The sequence below is a fragment of the Macadamia integrifolia genome, chromosome 14, assembly GCF_013358625.1.
Source record: "Macadamia integrifolia cultivar HAES 741 chromosome 14, SCU_Mint_v3, whole genome shotgun sequence".
In the NCBI taxonomy this organism is placed as follows: domain Eukaryota; kingdom Viridiplantae; phylum Streptophyta; class Magnoliopsida; order Proteales; family Proteaceae; genus Macadamia; species Macadamia integrifolia.
Genome location: NC_056570.1, coordinates 4,189,018 through 4,208,685, shown reverse-complemented (window position 1 = coordinate 4,208,685; position 19,668 = coordinate 4,189,018). Strand labels below are relative to the sequence as shown.

The following is a 19,668-nucleotide window of genomic DNA, read 5'->3' as shown; positions in this document are numbered from 1 at the left end:
AAATGAATATCACCCTGAGCTCACTTATTGTCACAAAGAGTTATTCAAAGTCTAAGACAACAGAGAAGAGGATAAACTGGAAAAAATATAAGACAATATTCAAAGTTACTGTCATCCATCAGAACTTTCAAGCACTTGCATGTATCACAACCGAAAACTAAAGAAATCTAAGACAATAGAGAAGAGGATAAACTATCTCAGAAACAAAGGGAGAAATTGCAGTTCATGCATCCCTCACCCAAGCAAATTGGCACTCCCCATTAACAGTAAAGAGAGAGAGAGAGAGAGAGAGAGAGAGAGAGAGAGAGAGAGAGAAGCAGGAGGAGGGATATTGAAAAGTGTGCTACTTCAATGGGGTGAGAGAGAGACAGAGAGATCATAAACATACTTTGCATTATCTTCTTCAAATCACCATTGAAGGTCTATGACTTTTGAAGAAGAAGTGCAGAGTATATCTATGATCTCTCTCTCTCTCTCTCTCTCTCTCTCTCTCTCTCTCTCTCTCTCACACACACACACACACACACACACAAACACACTAATAAGAAAATCTCTTCACCACCTAAGTATCTATCTATCTATCTAGTCGAACTTAATTTAAGCATGAGATGCAGAGAAACTTTTAATCAAATATTCAGAAGGGATTGTTAGTTCTGCCACTGGCACCGACAAATGGGGAATGCCGATAGAACTGAAATTCCAAGAAGATCATAAGAAAGAAGATACATTGCAGCGTTGTTACACAGATACGCTGAGCTCCCGGAGGTCAATAGCAGTCGTTGTCCCAGAAGTTGCTACTGGAAGAAGATGGGTCTCCCAGCTGCGACCAGAGATGATCTCTGCAGACATCGAGAGAAGAAGCCCTAAGCATTGCGAGCACTTTCCAAATTAAACCTTCATTCCTCTCTTCCTCTTTTCCTCTCTTCCCAACTCTCCTAGCTGCCACCAGCGATGATCCCACAGAAGTCGAGAGAAAAGCCCTAAGCGCTGAGGCCACTCTCCAAATTAAATTTGAAAGTGCTTGCGAGTAACGTTTCAGGAGAGAGTACTTTTTTCAGAGTATGTATTTTAATTTCCCAACACAAATAGTACAGTATGCCTCAGGTTTTATCAGTGTATTTTTGCATATTCAGGTATCATTTTCTATAAAGTTAGATGCAAATCTAACAGTTGGAATTCAATTAACTAAATCCTACGATTATCATCACGCTAGCATACCTTATTCTTAGGTAATGTGCTAGCATTCCTATCCCTCTCCTTTTATTTTATTACAAAGTTGGATTTAACATCGTGTTCAGCATCATCTATCATAGATTTTTTATTACAAAGTCTTTACTATTATTTTGTATTAATAGTGGCAAAATAGGTATTTAGGCAGTTTTAAAGGGGTCGGGTCGATCGGCCTAAATGGCTAGGTTCAAGTGAGCTTCTTAAACGAGTCGAGCAGATTGGGTGCCCGACGAGCTAGTAGCCTGCACCGTAAATGCCCGTTTAATAAACGTGTCAGGTTTAGGCCCGACACGTTTATTAAACAGGCCAATTCAGGTCGGACCTTCAGCGAGTCAGGCTCAATCAGGCCTACCGGTGCTAGCTCAGGATTGACATCCTTATTCACAACCACCCAATTGTTAGGGGGAGGGCACAATGCTATCATGAACTACTTGTTGCCACGACTCATAATAGCACCATGTTACTACTTGTCACAAAGTGTTAAATTAAAAATTGTAACTTTCTTTTAATTGCTATCGTCTTATATTTAAAAGTAATCTAATGTTGGGATAAAAAATACTCGAGAAAAAGAACATTACTCAATTGTGTTCTCTACATCCAGACATAAGGCATCTAAAAGATAAGCTCATGCCCCCCTAGTTGGATGCCTATGTATGGCTAATACATTCAACCCACAAACCTCCCACAGGGTGTTGAAACCGCCTGGAGAGAGAAAATCCAAGGAGGGTTATCTTTTCCTTTTGTCCAAGGCGACCGACGACACAATGTGTTTGGATACACAGGGGAAAATGCAATAGATTGTACAAGAAATCTTCAACCAACCACAAAGATCATGTGATGCAGAATTGTGGTTGAACTGGATTGATCATTCTGACAATTTAGATCGAGATGAACTGGGTTCACTTAATAGGTTAATTAGTAATAGAATTAATTTAGAATTTTATTTCAATAGAACCGTGATTGAACCAAATTGACCCTTCTGACTAAGGGTGTTAATCGGTTCGATTTCGGTTTAAACAGTTTGGTTCAATTCACATATATTTTGGCTAAAACCAAAACCACACCATTTCCTAAACGGTTGCACTTTTTAAAATCGCAATCATTTAGTAAATGGTTTCGGTTTCCACGGTTTTTAAATGTTTCGATTTCACGGTTTTAAACGGTTTTGATTTCAGTTTATTCCATACGGTTTCTAAACGGGTAGCAATCGGTTTGCTAGTTTATTCTCCTGTTTACTAAAATTTGCTTTTGGTGATAAACGATTCAATCTTGAGAATTTGAAATGCAAACCATTATGTTTTATTAAAACAACTAAGCAAAAGAAAATATTTTGATAGAAAATTGTCTTAAACGCATCTAACAAGTCGGTAAGTAATGCTTACAACATAGATTTTCTTCTTTCCCCCCCCCCCCCAATAATGTGTTATAATAATATGCCATGGTATAAGCAAAAATTGCATTTTTATCAGTATACATTCTACTTAGTGCGTTGGATTAATTTAATCGACATTCCGAACAATGAGCAAGCTACCTCCAGAATTATTTTCAGGCTTCCAGCACTCAATCTTTGAATCAAATGATATACTAATGATATTTTACAACCACCTTATTTAATCTTTAAACAGGTTAATCGGATGGATTTTGATGGCTTAAATGGTTCGATTTTCACGGTTTCAATTCGGTTTGAAACCAATGGATTAAACGGCTCTGTTCAATTTCAACCATTTAGCTAATCAGCCTAAAACTTGAAACCATAACCGAACGTAGTTTCGGTGTAAACGGCTTGGTTCGATTTCAGTAAACGGTTTCGATTTCAAATTCACATCCTTACTTCTAACAATTTAGACCGAGATGAACCAGGTTCAATTAATAGGTTAATTAGTAGTAGTATTGATTTAGAATTTTATTCGGTTCTGAGTCCCAAAAAAAAAAAAAAAAAAATGGATGCAACACCAAGGATCTCATCACTAAAAAAAAAAATGGATGCAACACCAAGGATCTCATCACTAAAAAAAAAATGGATGCAACACCAAGGATCTCATCACTCTCAACTTTCCCACCCGACCCATCGCCACCAACCAAACGGAGACTAAGGATTTATTTTAGTCTAGGTGGTCTAAAAGGCACCCTCAATTCTTCATACCAACACAAGTATCTGCCATGTAGTAGATTTGATAAGGTTGAAATTCATCGCCAAGTAGATTCCCAAACCCCTACCGATGTGTAAAAGTTTCATTTGAAATGAAATTGCTCTAAGTGGTAAAACAAAGCTTTGAAAATTTAGTGAGATATACTTATGTAAGAAAAAAGAAGGAACAAACGAGAATAAAAGGTGTAATATGTCAACACATGAAAGGGTATATGATTGAGACCTGAGTTTAAAATTCAACATGTGACCAATTTAGACCATTTTCTAAATATCCATTTGGCTGAAAATCCCATGTCACCCATTCATGTGGCAAAATTTGGTGCTAGTCAAGGCTTTTACAAAAACAACAATTGCACACAATGCAATATGGAATAAATCTTCCAGTTAGAACAATGATATACTTTTTCCTTTTGTCAACATAAATAATAAAGAGGAAAAAGAACAAAGAAGAACTCATTCTGAACTCCACTAACTTTTCTTTGATCAATCAAGCTCTCAAACTCTATAGAAAAGAAGGGTGCAACCTCCCTGCAGTCAAGGGCTGCAATTTTACACCAAAAAGAACCAGAGTGGACTCTCCTACAATTGGTCACTTCAAGGTCCATAGGTGATGTGCAAAATCAAGAAAGAATAATCCAAAATTAAGACTTGGTGCCTGAGTTGTACCCCTTGCAGGTGTTGAGGTAAGTTGTTGGGGAATAACCCGCAACATAGGAATTTAAGCTCCATACCTCGACAGAAATTATATGCCCCGCCGATACTCCAATTCCTTTGTATTCTCCAGCAGTACCTGTCAATCAAACCAACAAGGCAATAATGATTAACAGGTTCTTTCCGAAAATTTTGGAAGACCCATCATTCTCTTGACATGGAATAATGCAGTAGTGAGAGAATAGGGAGGGTGGGAAAGTACTATACTTCTATTTAGACTGACCCATAAAATAAAAACACAAAGAAGGTAGATTAACTCAACCAACCCACTCAACTCAACAAAAGCCTAATCCGCAACTGCTTTGGGGCCAGTCACATGAGCACTGCTCTATCGTTCCACTCAACTTAGAAAACTTTTCCTAAATCATAAGCACTCATGTATTTTATCATTCCCTCAACTCCCAAGTCATTATTGGCTCTTCCTGTGTCCTTCTAGAGCTTCAACTTGCACGTATCACTCTTCACTGATGCAGTACAAGCCACTGGTCTTCATAACACAACCAAATCATCCAAGTCAACTTTCACTCATTTTCTCCTATTGGCCCACCATCTGTCAGTTCCTGCAGATGCATCTCTTTATTCTACCTTTCAAGACTCAACATGTGCTCTTTTCAACATCATATTCTCAGAAATTGTCATTTCTTTTAGACACTCCGTTGCTAAATTTAGTCCTCCATAAAGCGTGGCTGGTTTTATAGCCATCTTCTAAAATCTGCCTTCAATTTTCATTGTATGCATCAATAGCAAGTTAGCAACAAACTCTAAGAACACCTCTTGATTTCATTTACCCTTCTACAGTTCTAAGGCAACATCTCCTTCAATTAATGCCAAGACTAGACCAGGATATAGAAAAGATTTATTTTGCCATCTTGGTCATCAATCTCTGTGATTCATAATTTACCTCATTAACTCTGCTTAGTCTGAACTATCTTTAAAGGTTTTTAAAGCACCCCTTATGATTCCAACGTGGAATTTTACCCCCTCTGTAATCTTGACAAAAAACAATATTATCAGAAGAACATAAACCATAGGACCATGTTTGTAGGCCTAGTAAACTCATACATGTCTTCAAAAAGTTCAATGATGAACCATAGTACAAACCTACTCTGTATTAAAATCCACACTCCAACATATGTATCCTAAACTAAGCAAATCACAGTCACTAATGACCCCTTTTTTAAAGAAAGCCATTGGACAGGAAACCAAGATGATCTTGCATTACCTCTCGAATGTAGTTTGCTATAGCCTTGCACCCTTCTATCGCAAGTTGCATGACATTCTCGAAGATGTCCATTGGTAGCTTTGCATCCATCTGCAACAGATCAACCCACCCATCATTATCATCTAGTAAAGCTGACTCTAGCCCATATAATGCAAAATTTTAAAGCTTCACAACACCCTCCCCTCCCCCCCCACCCCACCCAAAAAAAAAAAAAACCCTCCTCACACTCATATGTGAACCAAAAGAAAGAAAACCAAATGCAAAGAAGCACAAATCTCAGTTACCAAATTAACAGTGAGTATAGCATGCGTGATAGCAGTTCACCATTAGAGAACTAGGATCACCAAAATGTTAATCCAGAATGGAAATAAGGTCATATGAATTAAATGGTAAAATTGGAAACAGTTGATATGTTTTTCTCAATATCAACAATCATGTGTAATAAATATGAAAGAAAATGGTCATGTTGTGAGCAGGTACAAAATGTTTAAAGCATTACAGTAGCCCCCCATCCACAAGCCCATCACAATCAGGTCATTATATGAACACTGTCTAAATTTAGCTTTGATCAGATGACCCAAACCATTGAAAATTCACACTTTTGCATTTCCTGAGCTGATACTCATTTCTTTACCTTTTCAGATAATAAAATGACGCCCTTCTTTATTTTTAAGATCAGAGATGACTGGTGAGGATTCTGTTTCTCTATGACAGTTCTAGTAGAAGTCTTTCCACTGTTTGTTACAGAACTTCAAGCAAGATTCCCATTTTGGGTTGAAGGCTTCAAATGAATAGAGTATACCTTAGAATGAGTTGAGTATATGATGTAGGGGATTACCTATAAACTAGGGGTCCTACAAGGGCTGGTTAGGACAGGCTATGCAAGACTATTCAAACCCTAGATGTGGACTCACGTCTAGGAGTGGTGGCAGCATACATGAGGAACATAAAGACTAAAAACATAGATTTAAGTAACAATGAACAATAGTCCCAGCTGAATGCAATCAACTTAACAAGGCATCAGTTGGGAAAAGCATAAGCAGCATGATATCAGCATGAATGCATGAACTTTCACTATTCCCAAAAATGTTAGGTGCCATGTTAATGACTTAACTACTCAGCTAATACATGAAATCATCAAACATTCAATATAAGGAACTTAAAAAGAAGAGGAAAATTGACAAAGACAGCAGGATACTAATAAGATGAAGTGAGTAACAAGACCTAAAATGTAAATAGCAAAAGAAAGAAGGCTATTCTTACTTAATAACAGGTGTGACATGTAATTAAAATTGTAAACAGTGGTGTTGATGGCTGAACATAACAAAAACAGTGAGGTATGGTAGAGATTAATCCGTGGGGGCATGGATTCAGTATGTATCAACAGCAATGGAGGAAGAGACAGAGAATAGGAGAAGAGGGGGAGAACATAAGAGAGAATACAGAATTTTACCACATATACTAAGAAGAAGTAGAGAGAAGATTGAGGGGGAGAGAGGCTTACAAATGATGGAGAGTCCAGGAAGTTTTGCTTAATTCATCATTATCTTGTCCAAATAGAGCCTTTTTAAAACCCAAAATGAAGAAAGAGAAATAACTCCCTAAAAATACTACTTTTCCAGCAATAGCTACTACCTAATAACTGCTGCTCCAGTAATAGCTTCCTAATAACTCCCCTACAACATTAATACATAATAGTTTGGACACTAAATAAAAATAATATTAAAACAAGATAAAATAACTACACATAATGTTGGTCATCTACTGATAAGTCGTAAATCTTATAATGATGTCCTCATCAATAACCAGAATTGGTGTAAGGGATTTCTTAGAAACTAGGGGTCCTACAAGGGTTGGCTAGAATAGGCTATGCAAGACTATTCAAACCCTACAGGTGGAATAAGGTCAGGGAGTGGGGCAGCAGCATACATGATGAACATAGAGACTGTTATGTTTGCCTCGAATTCTTCACCCGTTTTGAAGAATGACCCACTCTGACATAATTTGGTGGCAACCCGAATGGGATTTTTTTCTCTGAGATTTGTAATTGTAGCAGAAGGGTTGGGTTGATAGGCCCAAGCCCGGAGCCCAACACTGATCTTGTATGAAAGTGCAGGGGCTACCCCGCAACTTGGAGGAGTATATAATGTACTACAGTCTTATTGTTCAAGCATTGTAATTTGGGGGATTTTCGAGCTAGGGTTTTTGGGCGAGTTTTCTTGTAGCAGTTTAAGTGTATTTGAGCGATCTCCACTGTGACCTCTCTTCTACAGCAGTGAAAATTCTTCTTCATCGCTCAAAGACGTAGCACACCACATCGGTGTGTGAACCTCATTAAATCTGTGTTGTATGTGAATCTGTCTCTATTTTTCTTCGTATTTGTTGGTGTTTGGTCTAATGGAGACTAAAACAGACTTAAAGTAACAATGAACTATAGAGTTGTAGCTGAATGCAAACACCTTAATAAGGCATCAATTGAGAAACATATGGGTTGGGAAGCATGGTTGTCAAAATAAAAATAAGTGTGCCACAGGGGCACATTGGGGCTTCCCCCCCCCCCACCCTCCACCCTCCACCCTCCACCCTCCACCGACCCTAGTTAGAGTGGGGTGGCTTTATTTTTTATTTTCTGATTTGTACTCCTATCATGACTCTATCATGATTCTATATTATATATAGAGAACTTGTGTGATCAGTTAAAGACACACAAGCATTCTCCCATTCATCTTGTTAACAAGGATAAACAATGTACCCAGTCAATCTTTATGCACCCAGGTGATTGCCACTAGACTCCAATGGCCTGGAAGTTGGAACCAGGCAGTTTACATGGCACCAGGCAATGCCAATGTCGGAAAGGTAGTTAGTATATTGGGAATAGTATTTGGCTCAGCAGTCCACCTATTAATGCTGTTCCAAATGATATTGTAATAAAGTTATTAATAAAGATCAAAGCTTTTTAAAAGGGTAGAGTGTGAAACGGAAGACAAAAAGCTATAAATATGAACCCATGCAATGCACTAGAAACCACCAACAACTAGCCAAGCCATCAGGGAGAGAAAACTAGGTGTTTTACCCCCAGAGAGTACAGCTAGTTGCATACGTGTCTTGTTCTGTAGGAAATATCCTCAGCTTCTCCCTCCTAATAGATGATTGAACTAAAATAGCAAAGAGGGGTGCTTGAGGACAATCTGTTGTTCATCAATCTTGACAATTCCCTTGAGCTTACCCTGTTCATCAAATTTTACCGAGACTGTGCCCAATATACTTGGTTCTAGCTCACCTTATCTTAAAATATTTGATGCTAAAATACCCTGCCCAAGTTCTAAATCTTAACTTGGCATTTCCCCCTAATCCAGTCTCATCACTGAAAACTATGCATCTACAACATCATTAATGAACCTCACACCTGTAGATGCCCGATAAATTCATACATAACTAATCAAAGAAATACATGCTTAATGCTCTCATGCTATCTCTTCTTGTAATCCCACTGTTATTGAAACTTCCATGTCTCTACCCTAATTGTTCTAACACCAACAGAAGCATCACTTTCTTTATATTTATTCATTTTTAATTAGTTCTAGCCAGCCGCAGGAAACTACATAGAGATGTTGGAAGAATTTAGCTACAGTAAGAGAGTTATCAGAAATGTCTCCATGTGTACAGAGCATACAGCAAGGGTAGACAGCTATTTCTCTCCCTCACTGATGGGAGTATATTTCTAATCCTAAATCCAATTCCAAAATTATGAGGAAATAGCCTGAATTTTCTCAAAATAGTTCTGCTCTGACAGAAGGAAATAAAAAGGAAAACAGAACCTTATGCGTTCCAGTTATTGGTGACTGCAATCTGCAGTGAGTAGAAATGTTAAAAGAAAATGGAAACCATAACAAAGCAAAAAATTAAACCTAGACTCTTACAGAGTGTGGCACCACAAAAAGAAGGACAAAAAATCAACTGAAGAATAAAAAGTCAGAAAAGGACCTGAAGAAGAGTCACTTTATCCAGCTTTGTTAGAATTCCTACAGTGACATCTGGGCCTCCAGCACTATCTTCCACATAGTTTAGATCTTCACATTTGGTACCTCAAACAAAAGTAAGACCTTTAAACAAAGTCTAAGAACCATATAGAAAAAGTAGATAATGAAGAATTCATAGGTTTACCAAGCAAAGGAGTGCTATTGAGATATCCAGCACTACATGAAGTAACAATGTCTCGCATTGGAATCCCAGCATCTGCAAGGGCCAAAGTTGCAGCATTGATGCATGCTGATCTTGTTCCTGCAAACAAAATGGTTACAGTAACATAATTCACAATATGAAGACTCAATCACAAAGAAATATGTCTAAAAAAATAAAAAAATAAAATCTTGAAATACTTTACCTGGTTTAAAAAAAAAAAATAAGGAAAAAGTTTTTTATTTACACAATCCCCCCTTCCAATGTTTGGCATACTACCAACCTCTTCTGGCATAAAATTATAATATAGACATTACATCTTCCAGCTAACACCAAATGTTCCAAACAAAATCTACCCAATTTTTCTGCCTCATGTAGTACGCTCTACAAACACAACAAAGATCTAGTGCACTATAATGCAACATATTGATACAGTTGTGTGTGTTTCGGTGCTGTTATTGTCTGTTCACGTCTGCCCTATTTTGTGAATGATTTCATGGAAGGTTTCATAACAAGAAAATGTAACCTTCTACGGTTTCTTCGGTTTTTTTTTTTTTTTTTGGGGGGAGGGGGGGAGGGGACTCGGTTTTTATGATTAATAGCTATAAATGGGTGGTCCTTCCGTGCAACCAAACAACAAAAACCTTCACAAGTAGTAAATTAAGACATTTTCTGCACTACCCCATAAAAGGCATAACCAGACATAGAAAAGAAAACGTCCCTGCATACTCCTGTTTCCCATCTTCTGGAGAACCAAACATGGGCTTAGGGAAGGGAAGCAGGCCAACAAAATGATCACCAGTTCACCACCTAGAAAATTTTCTTTTTCCCAAAAAAAATAAAAATAAAAATAAAAATAAAAATAAAAAATCTGCATACCTCCATCAGCTTGAAGAACTTGAACAAATATATCAATCTGCAAAATCCATTAAAAATAAAAGCTTTACAAAATGAATCATAAAGTGCAAGTTTGGAGGAAAACATAAGTTGGTGAAAGAACCTGAGAACGAGGCATTAAGTGTGTCAATATGCATGCTTCCATGGTTTGGCGAATAACAAGAGATATCTCCGTGGATCGCCTGCATGTATAACAGAACATTCATGTAATCCAATGAAACTGAAAGATTAGGATGCAATTTGGTAATGTATGGAATGGGATTGCTCCAAAATCAACTACTGATTCATATTGGATGGTGGATATAAAAATGACAGAGAACTAACATGAAGAATTTAACACTCTCCGAAATCTGATTCAAATCCAATATAGCACCGAGGATACATGAGAATGTTTTGAATAGATTCTTTTTAATGAATAGATCCGATCACAACTTCGAATATGGAATTCAAAGGGATCAAATAGGATCTGATACTCTGAATAATAAAACTATAATGAAGTATACGATCAACCAACATTTATTGAATTTGAAAAAGGCTCAATCATTTCTAAACAACCATTTTAGTGCAAGAGTAAATAAAAATATTAAAAGTGCTTCTAAAGACTACCATAAATGAGAATTGCTCTTGTGAAGAATGAGGGGGAAAGTCCCCGCTTCACTACCACAAGGGGGAAACTGCTTCTAAAGACTACCACAACCTTCTTTCTAATCCCATGTCTTATTGTTGGAATCCAGTTAGAAAGGCTGGAAGCATCCATTCTATAAACTATTCATCATATTTTAGAGCTTTATCCCAACCAACAGAATAGAGGACAGACCTTGGTGCAACAGTAAGGTTGCTCCATTGTGACCAAGTGGTAATGGGATCATGTCAGAAAATAGCCTCTCCACAAAGTGGGGGTAAGGCTGCATACATTATGACCATCCCTAGACCCCGCAGAGGCGGGACCCTCGTGCACTGGGTACGCCTTTTTATTCCAACCAACAGAATTTTCTTTAACCATTCTTGATGATGAGAAAGGCAACTACATATTTTCTATGAATTTGGAGCCATAGGAAATAAGCAGCGTAATACCAAATTGAAGTGATGTAGGCCTTGAAAAACAAAACTAGGCTGCTGGAAAAGAAAAGAAAAGAAAAAAAAAATTCATAGGTAGGACCTCTTTAATTAGTTGGTGTATGCTTATGAATGAATATAGTTCCCAATGATCATGTGCAACTGTACAAGCCTCTCAAAGAACCATTTTGACCAGTATGAACTGTACTCTCTGAGGAAAAGGCTATGACAACCGAGAAGCTCTCAACTACAGTCAATTTTATATGCTTAAAATGAAAAAAGCTTAAGCAGCTGACCACCCACATATTGATAGACACAGATGTTGATCCCAAAGCAATCCAAAACTCAAATTTAGTTGCTTTTCCATCTCTTTTTATCTGGGGCTGTCAAAAGATAAAATGTAGTTCACTCTCAAAGAGCCATTTTAAACATTCTGAACTGTACACTCTCATAGGCTGACAACCCAGAAAATCTCTCTACAGAACAATTTTATTTGCTTTTATAAAAAATATCTTAAGCAGATGACCACCCACATATTGGTAGACACAGAAGTTCGATCCCAAAGCAATCCAAAACTCAAATTTAATTTCTTGTCCTTCTCCTTTTATTTGGGGCTGTCAAAAGATAAAATGTAGTTCACTCATATATTCTCTCCCACATCCCCCCTCCCCCCCCCCTTTATGTGTGTGTGCGTGTGTGCGTGCATGAGAAGAGGGAGGAGGACAAGAAGCAGAAACCATAAACTCTTCACGCATGGCAATAATTCACATCCCCATGACAAGCATAATAGCATTAAAAATTCCAAAACAAGTTGGAGTCTTAAAGCTCTTTTCAAAAATAAACAAGTCAAGAATAATATGAAAATAATAAAGTTAGTGGAGTTTAATTATTGCAAATAATACCGTTGCGTACCCTATATAAAGCAAAAGTTCTAAAGTCACTACATGTAGTAAAGCTAAAAATTTTAAACAGTAAATATGAGTTATCAAAAAACAGTAAGTCATTAAAAAAGTAGTAAAATGGTAGTAGCTACGAAAATTTTTGAAGCTTGTGATTTGTATGGTTTTTTTTTTTTTTTTTTTTTTTTTTTGGGGGGGGGGTGGGTTGGTTGTGTGCAAGTTTCAAACTCTTCACCATCCTCTCTTGTAGTCTCCTCCTTCACAGAGGCATTTGTTTGTCTGTTTTGCCATAGTACCAAATATTGGTGCAACAATATATTTACATCCAAAAAACAAAAAAAAAGAGCAATATGAGAGATGCCTATTTCATAATCTTAAAAATAGCTTTGTAAGCTGATTCAAAAAAAGAGCAATATACTCCGTGCCTATTTCATAATCTTAAAAAAAGCTTTGTAAGCTGATTGTGTACTAAAGAATCTAGCTTGTATTCTTCCAAACCTTGACACAAATTAGGTTTCAAACTTAAACATAATTCAAGTATGCAAGCTTATTTGGATTTATGCTATGTTACTTGGACACTTTAAAATAGAAACTGCACTGATGTCCAATGCATGTGGACACTGAAATCCATGATAAAAGGTTAAGACTTTCCAAGAAAATGAGAGAGTAAGAAGTAATAAGAAATAAATTTACTTGAAGAATATATTTAAAATGCAGAAATATCATACTATAATAAACTATAACTATATCAAAATATAATATATAGAGATAAGACATTGAACTTAAGTTCACAAACACAATTTTAAGCATTTTGATCTCTTAAAAAAAATAAAAAATCATAATACATAAATTATCTATCTGGTATGAATTACATTTAAATTTTCTAATAAATAAAAAGTAACGTATCCCACCCCGAGTCCTGGAATCCTACTTTGGGGGAGTTTGCCGAGTCTGACATCTTGTGCTAGTGTCAGTTTCCGATATCAGGAACCATATCAATATAAATACAGAGTTTATGTGAATCCATATTTCAATGATAGTCAACATACATTTAAGTCTTTCTTTAAGCCTCGTAAATGCAATGCTCCATAGGTAGAAATCTTGTTGAACATTCTGCTGGACCTCTCTTTTATGAGTTTATCAGAGTCACTTAAAAGCTAAGATGTATTTTCCCATCTTCTATACAAGTAACCAAAGTAAAAAAAGAAACATTTCCTAAGACAGAATAATTGGGGGGGGGTGGACGAGTATCTACTTATTGAGCTCCACATGAAACATATCCCACTAAAAACCAAAAAATAGGTGAAAAGCATGCAAGTACATTTCAGTTGTGTACATTTCAATCTGTGAATTAAGTACATTAGAACATGTTAAGAGCAAACAAGTCAAATTCTTCATACCGGGAGAAAGGAATCTATATAAGACACTAATCACACACAATTACAAAAGTAGCTCAAAAGAGGATAACCTGTCACCCTTTGGTTTCCGCATACGATCTCCAGTGCTAAAATTAGCCATGCTATATTCACAGCGCACCTGTATACAGTAATACGTAGTCAGTCACAAAATTACAGCATGAATATACCTGAAGACAAAAGGACAGATAATTGAAGGAATCTTACGAGAGCCTGATCATTAATTTGTTGGCTTCTATTCTGGACCTATAGAAAAGAACAGATGTTACATGAGCTCTAATTTCATAGTACATGTGCTACAAGCAACATCATTTTCTTGGAGTCAAGAAATGAAGTCAATGCAATAATTGCTGGTAAAGAAAATTAAATACTGTAATGAGAAATTAGTGGGATTAAAATTACCCTTTGCAGGTGTACATACCAACTGTGAAAATTCACAGAAGGGATAATTTTTTAGGGTAACTAAAATTCTCAATAATGCTAAAGAAAATGAGGAATATAGTAAAAGTGCATAAAACATATCTCTGAAAATTTCAGTCTGAGAATAAATAAATTGTCACATTGCAGATTTTATCCCCATGTACGCAGTAATAAAGTGCATAGAAATGAATTTGTTACAGATTACGAAAAACTCAACAAATGCTGAAACTCTTAGAACTTTGTCAAATCACTTCATGTCACCATGATGACTAACAGAGACCTCCTCAACCAATCACAAACTTGACACTTCTGAAACCAACCATTTATCTCTCTGGATTTTAGTGAAGAATTTGAGAACCAATGAGTCTTTCTGTTGTGGCACATGAAGTTCATACAAAACCTAAGATGTTACACATAATAGTTAAGCAAGCTAAGTGTTGATCTTTACTTCGATTCTTTCAGATTTCCAATAATAGTTAAGTAAGCTATGTGTTAAACAACACATACTTCTCAGTGTATCTGTGTTGATAGACATTCAAGCCACACACACACACACATGCATATCTATGGACAAAGGAATAATATTTGAACTCTCAAAAACAAATACAAGTGTGCATTGTTGCTCAGGTTCCGAGACCCGCCATTTTTTTTTTTGGGGGGGGGGGGGGGGGGTGGGGATGAAGAGTTCTACCTCTCTAGGGCCATACACTGCCGCAATGACCTTGGTGTTTCCCATCTCGAAAACAGCAGAGCTGCAATTAGAGTGCACATATGAGCCTAAAATCACTAATCTTCGTATATGTTTGAGTTTTTAAACCAAAAAAATCCAGAAGTTTATCAAAGATTAAATAGATACGAAATTCAACAACTGAAGAAGAAGGAATCAAACAAGTATGTAAATCAAAAGTAAGAAGGAAATAGAATAAGCATACCCATCAGCCTTGGACACAGCGCCAATCTCTGCACGGATCTGCCTCATCTGAAATTCAATATAAGATTAAGTATTTGAAAAATACTTCAAATAAAAGGTGAAAACAAAGAGAGAAATCGAAGCTTACTTCCATAGGGCGACGGCCATCTAATCGAAGCCCTTCGGGGCTAACGTACTCCATCTCCTGAATTAGATGAGGCCTGACCGCGAAGAGAGGGAACTATGGCGACGAAGGAGGAGGAGATGGAATGGGAGAAGTGAGGATATAATACTGTTATACTCCTCTCTTTTTTTTATCTTCAGGCTCTAGGGTTAGCAGAGTATGAACTATGAAGAGACTCGTCGACCGTTGCAAATAGTTCACCGCAGTAACCTGCGGGGAGAACTGGAAGAACAAAGAACAATAGGAAGAAGGAAGTGGCAAATATGGAATTTTCTTCTCAACCAGGGTTTTAAAAACAGGAAATCGGTTACAGAATCGGTCGCTGCCGGTATCAATTCAGATCAGACTGTAATCGGTAGGAATCGATCCCAGAAACTCTAGAATCACCATTTGACATGGAAAAAATCAAGAACTAGGGTTGCAACAGGGCCGGGTTGGGCTGGGTTTCTTGAAATCCTAGTCCAACTTGAGTCCCATTAGCTGGGCCCAAGCCCGCCCTCAACTCTGATTCAGGGCCTATAAACTTCAACTCATGCCGGACTCTGCAAGGCTCAGCCCAGCCCAGGCCCACCTTGATGGGCCTTGATTGGATAGAGCTGGGGCGGGATGTCCCTAATTGGCCCTGACCTTGGTTTGCCATCTAGGGCTAGGTATACCCTGACCCTATAAAATATGAAATAACTAAAAATTCATTCGACTTTGCACCAAATCCCTTGGAATTGAAAAGTAAGATAAAAATTAAATCCAAAAAAATCATTGGATAAGAAATTTAAATAGCTTATACAACTATGGTGGATAATGATTACCAAACTTTAAAAAAATTGGCAATCGAATACTCAATAAATCGGGATTGGGCAGGGTCAAATGAAGGTCAAAAGTTAAAGTTGGGCTCAGGGCGAGCCACAGACATCAGCCTTTGCCCACCATGACCCTAACTTAGGGCAAAAAAATTTCAAGGCCTAGCCCTATGCGGGCTCAGGGCGAGTTCGAGTCACCAGAGCCAAACTTGCATCTCTAGAAAAAACCTACTAATACAGGGGAATATAGGCGTGAATATTTGGCTTCAGAACGGCAGAAATTGGGATTGGTCATGGCTGATTGATTCCAAGATGAGTCGGTCAATTCCCAATTCGATTCACTTATTTTTTAAACTTGCTCTCATGTCTCACGGGTCTGAGAAGCCCTAGAACCAGTCTTTGATATGAAAACCCACCAATCCAAGGGAGTATACCAGGGGCTGCAAGGAGCAAAAGAACATGGGTGAGTGCATGCGACAGTTAACATATTGGCAAGAAGTGGTAGATTAACATGGGAAATGTTATGAACTTGGGAATTTTTAGTTTGTTGTATGATGTTTGGTCAACTCATGAACGCCATGTTTCTTTGATGGAGGAAAGTGGAAAAGGTAAAAAAGGGTAAGATAATTGGGATGTTTTGATTTGTGCGACACGTAAGAGTGTGTGATTGTGGGTGCGAGGTACCTAATCGAATGCAGGTGTGAGATGATTCCTATTAGTATCGTGCACGAGGAACCTTGGTACTGTGGTACCCCTGCTGGCTTGCACAATTTGGCTACCAATGCTTGCAACAGAATTTTTTGTGTTGCAACGGTGATGGATGGGGCAGATTTTTGGTGTTGTAGTAGATCTTGTTTGTCAGCTGTCCTTATGAAGAAGAAGAAGAAGAAGAATATAATATAAATTATTTTATTTAAATTGGGATCCACTAATTTCATTATCCCACCCTTTTTTTCTCTTCTAAACAAACACATCAAAAGTTGGGCCACTCACAAAGGGGTATTTATTGTTCCTTGTCGCTTTCAATGAAAGTTGAATGGAGGTCATCAACTGCACTAGGCAGTTATTATTATTTTATTTGGATAAAAAATCATAGAGGTGATTTTGATGTCAGTTCACATAGCAATTGAATAATAATCAAAAGTCAGATAGGACAATTGTCTAGCACAATTGGTAGAGTGTGACGCGATAAAGCCCATCCTACCAAAAGGTCTTGGATATAAGCTTTATGGTCCTCATCTCTCCTCCCCCTATTAGGGTAGATACAGATTAAAAAAAGTTGGACTACAACCCCCCATGTGAGGATAAATTAAGTCAATAGTCTTTTAAATTTAGGCCCTCAAACCTAATTATGAAATTGTCTTTATCTTCTTTTAAGTATTTCTAACTTTGAAGTTTTTTGGATTTCTAAGGGTGGCCAACCCCATTGTATATCGGTATATATATATATATATATAATATAGAATGGATTTGCTTCTATTTGTTCCTATGTGTTCCTTTATTAGTTATTACTAATAGAATTGAATAAAAATTCACCCTTACTTCGAGATAATTCCGTGAAAATGGAGGATTTGAATTTGAAATCGAAATCATTTACCAAACTGAATCAAGCCATTTATTCTAAAAGCGTGAAACCTTTTAATAATGCTTGGATTCTTATTTTAAAATTGAAACCATTTAATAAACGATTCAATTAAGATTTTAAAATTTAAACCATTGATAAACCATTAAACCAATTAATAAGTCATTCAATATTACGTTTACATACATGTCAATAAAAAAATTAAGTTTACATTAAAAAAATATTAAAATTATATAGACAATTAAAATTTTCAATTTAGTGTTAAATTTTATATCCATTTTGCTAAAAAAAAAATAATGATAAAGAAGTTGTTTGGATAAAAAATTAGAAAACCATTTAAAAATGTTTATAAATGATTACAATTTCCAATATATGAAACTGTTGATTAAATAGTATGGTTTTGATTTTACCTAAAAAATCTTGTAATGAACTTAATCGAACTATTTACACCAGAACTAAACCCGTTTAACACCCTTAGTCCGTCCAGAGCATGGTCGAGAAATGGTAAGTCTTATTCTTACTTTTGGTACTTTTCATAAGCAAAAGGCATAAAAATATATAATCCAAATAGATGACTACTATCTATCACATACCTTCATCCCTCATTTGATCTAATCCTTACTGTCTCCTGACTTTCCCTCTGAATTAATCGGGGGACATTCTATTACCTTCTTTGGCATATAAAATTTATCTCCAAACATATTGCTTCCAAAATAAAGCCTCTCTCCAATCAATTGATCCCTACTAATCAAGCAACCTGTGTAGCTAAAGACAGATCTTGGACAACAAAGTGATAGCATAACAGTTACTCAAGTCCATAAAATGAGGAAGAGAAGGAAAGGGAAAGGGGCTTTACTAGCTCTGAAAGTGGATATGTTGAAGGCTTTTTGACTGAATGCGTTGGGAGAATAATGCCACATTGTTTTCCTCTAAGGATTTTGGTCATCTCATATAAATGTGAGTCCCTCCACTTGACATTTTCAGCTTGGTAGAGATTTTTTATGTTGATTTTTTTTTTTTTTTTCTGAAAACCCCAAAATCAAATCTCATCTTAGAGGTTCGAATTTCAGTTTAGGTTGTTACATGTAAAAAAATCGAATCGATCAAAACCAAATTGAACTTATTTGACACCCCTATCATAATGGCAACAATTATTTAGAAGGTTGATTTATCATTTTGTGGTTGCAAAGGAAGAAGCGTGAGCCAATGGAGTTAACCTGGAATTGACTCCTCTGTCGCACAAATCTAACTGTTGGGGGCCCTTAGACAAGTAGTCCAAGGCAAGGATGCGCAGCCCAAGGTGCTCCCAACTAGGAGTGTCAATCGGTCGGTCCGGCTCGGTTTCAGTCCGGGTTGAGTCGGTTTCGGTGTGGGAAAGTTGAAACCGAAACCGAACCAATAAAGAAATTCCGATTTCGGTTTGGTTTCGGTTTCGGTGCGGTTTGGTTTCGATTTGTCTTCGATTTCTTAAATCGATTTGTAACCGGATTGGTTTTGGTTTTGGTTTTTGGTCTAGTTTGGATTCGACTTTCCATACAAATGTATACAAAACTATGCAAATTTTGATTTTTTTAATGAATTTTGGAGTGTTTCGGTTTCTTACCGGTTTGGTTTCGGTTTTGGTCCAGGTTTTGAGCGGGTTTTGGTTTGGTTTCGGGTTCATCCGGTTTCCAGTGCGGTTCGGTTTGGTTTTGGGATTGCAATACTCAAAACCGAACCAAACCAATAAGGCTTCGGTTTGGTTCGGTCCGTATTGTTATCGGTTCGATCTGGCCGGTTTTACCGGTTTGGTTTAGGAATTGACACCCCTACTCCCAACCCTTGGATCTTCGTAACACTCCGTGTCATGCAACAAAGAATCGATCCTTATCCAATTAACCTAGCTAGGTTCAACCCAATCCAAATGATCTGTCTCACTAGTGATGTAGCATAAATAGTCAATGAAGTAAAGGAGTTAGTTATCTTATAAAAATAGCTTAGACATCTTATTAGACATATTTTGAACAGTTAATGTATA

The 19,668-nt window shown here is 37.0% G+C and overlaps 1 protein-coding gene across 2 annotated transcripts; it reads right to left on the bottom strand.

The window, feature by feature from the left end:
- Window positions 1-3,712: 3,712 nt before the first annotated feature.
- Window positions 3,713-15,616, bottom strand: LOC122062140 (exosome complex component RRP41 homolog). Of its 2 annotated transcripts, none has more exons than XM_042625809.1 (11): window positions 15,237-15,616; window positions 15,111-15,157; window positions 14,870-14,930; window positions 13,966-14,004; window positions 13,812-13,879; window positions 10,492-10,570; window positions 10,371-10,407; window positions 9,477-9,593; window positions 9,297-9,397; window positions 5,313-5,402; window positions 3,713-4,169 (listed from the first exon to the last, which is right to left on the bottom strand). In XM_042625809.1, exons 1-11 carry the CDS (start codon window positions 15,288-15,290, stop codon window positions 4,122-4,124), a joined length of 741 nt encoding a protein of 246 aa, XP_042481743.1. In that variant the 5' UTR covers window positions 15,291-15,616; the 3' UTR covers window positions 3,713-4,121. The 2 variants fall into 2 exon arrangements, with proteins under 2 accessions (XP_042481743.1, XP_042481744.1); XM_042625810.1 differs by having other exon boundaries at window positions 9,297-9,382; window positions 15,237-15,609.
- Window positions 15,617-19,668: the final 4,052 nt, after the last annotated feature.